The sequence below is a fragment of the Cyprinodon tularosa genome, unplaced genomic scaffold, assembly GCF_016077235.1.
Source record: "Cyprinodon tularosa strain WSP-4 unplaced genomic scaffold, ASM1607723v1 ctg115, whole genome shotgun sequence".
In the NCBI taxonomy this organism is placed as follows: Eukaryota; Metazoa; Chordata; class Actinopteri; order Cyprinodontiformes; family Cyprinodontidae; genus Cyprinodon; species Cyprinodon tularosa.
The window spans coordinates 1,214,680-1,218,936 of record NW_024037948.1 but is presented as its reverse complement, the minus strand read 5'-3'; the positions used below and the strand labels follow the sequence as shown (position 1 = coordinate 1,218,936).

The window sequence follows — 4,257 nt, the reverse complement described above, 5'->3', positions numbered from 1 at the left end:
TGTTGTGGTAACACATTACTCTGTATTGTCCTTGTTTGCATTGTGCATTTTTGTTTACATCACAGATAATGCCATCACTAGTTTGCCATACAAAGAGCATCAATGCTGTGGTGTAGTGTTTCACATACAGTATCAATGAGTTATTAACCAATAAACTAGCTGGTGAATCTGGTGCACTTTTAGCCTGAATCACTGTTAAATAAATGGCTAGCACGCAGAGCAATGAGACTAATTATAATTGACTGCTTTCTGACATTAGCTGCAACCGCGGGCATGTAAGCTTTTGGAAATCAATGTTTCACTAGACAGAGACATAAAGCAGCATTGTCTGTCAAAAAAGCATGTTTCAAAGGGATGAGTCTGTTGATTAAACATTCTTTGTATCAATTTAATTATCAGTCTAAAGAATTTTACATTTGCAAGTCTTAAAAGTGAACTTGAGATTTTTTTAATTTGTCGAGTCATCCTTTACTTTTCTGTGCTGGCTTGAAGCCCCAGTGAGTTATATTGATCTACAGAACGAAAAAAAAAAAGTGCATTCATAAAACAAAGAAAGAAAATAAAACATGAAAAGATAAAATAGAATATAGTCTAAACAAAAGTGGTCAACGATTGTTGTTTTATATCTTTTGAATTAGAGAACCAGAGCAACCAGAGCACTACCAAGGATAAAATTAGTGATTGCAGTTTCGTAAATGTCAGTGTATAGAGTAAAGATTTTTTTTAAAGAAATGGCCCCAATGACTGTATTCTAAGTGCAGTATCTTGGAGGCTTATCAAACCGGAGACCAAGGGAGGAGGTTAAAAATGTTTTTTGATATGCCTGTAATTTTTTACGATGGGGGTAACTGCTTTTGACAAAATAGAAACAAATGAATTCTTGCTTTATACACGTTATCGTTTTTCTTTTTTATTTAATCACCATTTTTACCCTGATGTTCAAAGGTATCAGACTTCACAGTTTTTCAGTGGATTCAATTCAGCTCAGTTATTCATTTTATGGACAAAATAGCCTATTAACAACAGATGTCACCTCAAAGCACTTTACAAGATAGCAAGATAGATACAACAGAGCATTTAAATAGAAAGGAACAATGGTTGAACTTTACAAAAACCATGATTTGTAAAGATAAAGAGAACATTCACTAATGATTAACAGATAGTATGTTAAGTTTAACAATCATTGATAAACTGCATCTAAACCATTTATAAAAGGTACTGTAAATAGATTATAATGTATTAGGGCATCTTAACATTTCTTATCAGCTTTAAGGAAGAAAGGAGGAGCCAATTCTGATTTATGTTCTCTTTTATATTTTGTGTTTTACTTTTTAGATTTTCTGTTTAAAAATTAAATTTTATCCATTTTAAATTGAATTTTTCATATTCAGTTCTCTGTTATTCTTCATTGTTGTTTGGCTCTAATATTTAGTCCCTTTGTGTTTAGCTTTATACGTGTTACTTGCATCCTGTGTCTTTTGGTAAGTTTTCTTATTTTTGTATTAAACTTTTCTCTTTTGATACCATCCATTTTGTTAGTACCCTTGTTATTTTTTGTTTATTACGCCTCACTCACACACTTTATATGTCAACCTAACATACCCTTCAACTTTCATAGCATCTTTCAAATGCAGAGACAAATTTTCCTGTTGAAATAGGCACAGTAAACTACTAAAACTGCCGGTTTTTTAATTTAACAACTTAAAATCCAGACCAAGAAGCTTTGTGATTTATATAATAGTCTTGCAATTCTATCCTCAGTATAACTGGTGCTTTGTTCTCTGTTTCATCAATGTAAAGGTTCTTCCTATTAAAAGATTTAAAGGATTAGGTGGCTTTCAAATTATAGTTAAATTTGTTTATTTTTCCTCATCAGATTTCAAGTGCATAAAACAGCCAGTAACAGTGGCGTGATGCAGAGAATGTGGGATGTTAAACTTCAAAAGACACATGTGATGCAAGTTTTAAGCCTCTTTAGTATTTCTGTTCACCATCATGCCAGAAATCTAGGTTAGAGATCAAACCATGTGGAAAAAGCAGGTCATTACAAGCTCTTCAATACTTGAAATGAAATTAAGTCAATAACAAACAGCCACAGTTAGATTTATGCATGTCACGGATAACCCAGTTTTTCCCTGTCAATCCATGTTTCTGTTTTTGTCTTTTTGCCTGCTTTTGGAAAAAAGCAATATAGCTTATAGCGTGGTTAACTATTCAAATATTATTTTGTTAACATTATGATCATGATTCCTTCTATTCAGAGCAAAACATGAATGACTGATTCATATGTAACAATACTGCAGGTATTTATTAAGTGTTAATCAAGTCAAATTTCCTTGGTATATTTCACTTTAATGCACAAAAACAGCCAGGAAATGCCAAAGAAGGAAAAATTTAGTGTTTATCCCAGAATCTGTGACATCAAAAAACACATTGCAAAGAGCAGGAGAGGTTTATCTTCAGTCATTCCAGCACTTGCATCTGTAGCCAGCTTAAGACCACCCGGATTCTCTAATAATCATAAAATGGTAAAAGTCAACACAATTATTCATTTTATATTATCATTTTTAAATGCATTAATCCACTGTGCTCCACCTACCATTGGTCAGCGTGCTGGACATCACATTTAGCCAGTAGATGGTGCGCTGCTGAGCCACTGTGGCCCTGAAGAACAAAACAAGTAAAAAGACAGGTTATATGCAAGAAAAAAAAAGGTGAAAACAGAGATATATTTTTAATTAAATATTATAAAACAATAAAATGGCTTTACATAAAATACACAGGGTGCATAGTGTCATGTGGTATCCAGGTGTAGACCGTGGTGTTACCCTTCAGGTTGGTGTTGGCATGAGTTATTGCACCTTGTGGGTTTCCTGAGCACTGCCAGTATAAAAAATACAAGTTACAACAAAATTTCTGTCTTATGATATTTTATATACAATTCATTTGAAGGATTTGTGGATACCATCTGAATAAATCTTACAACCAGTTGTGGTTCTGGACAAAATTTACCTAGTGTCAGGGTGGGGATATAGTATTCTTCATAGGTGCACAGCATTCATTATTTAACACATTAGTGGCGCCAAAGGCTGTTTGTTTCTCTAATGCAACAAATAGCCCTTCCCCTGATCTAGCAAATAACATCAGGTATTCTATTTCAACATGACTGAAGCTAAACTTGCAATAACTTCATTGTAAAATTGTTTTTTTAAAGTAAAACAGTAATAGTCAGATCTTTAGTGCAAATTGAGCAATCAAGTGCGGTTTCTGAGCTTGCACATATAGTTATAAAACACTGATTTAATGCATTCTCAGTAACAGATTTTTTTTCCTGCCTTCCACTGCCTTTTATTTAGCCTTGATTTAGAAGTCGAAAGCACCTGGAGGAATTTGGTGTCTGGGGGAGGGTGTTTCCAGCTTCCATAAGCGTCATTGAAGCCTTTTCTCCGGGCTTCCAGAAGCACTCCTCTGTATTCGGGTCCTATAATAGTGACTGCAGGGGAGCATAACAAAACAGGAGTTACCCAAACCAAACATGTTTTTTTTATATAGTTTTTCTCTGACATATTTTTCAATGATTTTTTTAAATGAGACGCAGATTACTAACAGATGCTGTACTCCCTTCTTATTTGGGACTGTGGTTATCTTACCTGTAACAGGCATTCCAGGCTGATACTTCTTGGTGTTGGTGAGAATTGTGTAGGGAGCTGGAGATGTCTGAGGTGAAACTCCTGCATGCCGAGGCATCATATCCTCACAAGCACCAGTGGGAGCCCCATTGGGGTAGCAGTCCACAAAGCAGAGCACTTGTAAGGTTAACAGACCAAGCAGCAACATTGTGGGGATCTATCTGAGTACAATTCTGTCACAAGAGGAACTTTTATAAACTCAATTTGCTGAGTCATACGGCCTAGACTTTATCTTTGGGCATGACTCAACCATGAAATGCGATTTTTGACTGCTTGATTTCTTGAAAAGAGATAATGTGACAGAAATGCTTTTTATCACCACACAAAAGCACTCTGTTTTTCTCATACTGAGCATACAAAACCCCAGAGGCTGCTACCACAAACAAAATCGGCAAATGTTTCATCCAAATATGGAAAGTAAAAAAAAAGCCTGTAAACTTTTTTTTTAAATAAAATGAGTTTATGTAGAAAGTGGCACAGACTAATAAATAAATATGTACACACTGGAAAAAACGATCTAGAAATAAGTTAAAGCTACAGTGTGTAATAATTACAGGGATATACAGTC

General features: G+C 34.6%; 1 protein-coding gene across 1 annotated transcript; it reads right to left on the bottom strand.

Annotated features, from left to right (window-relative positions):
• Positions 1–906: 906 nt before the first annotated feature.
• On the bottom strand, positions 907–3,837 carry si:dkey-251i10.2 (uncharacterized protein LOC562682 homolog). The gene is made up of 5 exons (XM_038305988.1): positions 3,651–3,837; positions 3,381–3,493; positions 2,771–2,880; positions 2,600–2,664; positions 907–2,511 (listed from the first exon to the last, which is right to left on the bottom strand). Exons 1-5 carry the CDS (start codon positions 3,835–3,837, stop codon positions 2,402–2,404), a joined length of 585 nt encoding a protein of 194 aa, XP_038161916.1. The 3' UTR covers positions 907–2,401.
• Positions 3,838–4,257: the final 420 nt, after the last annotated feature.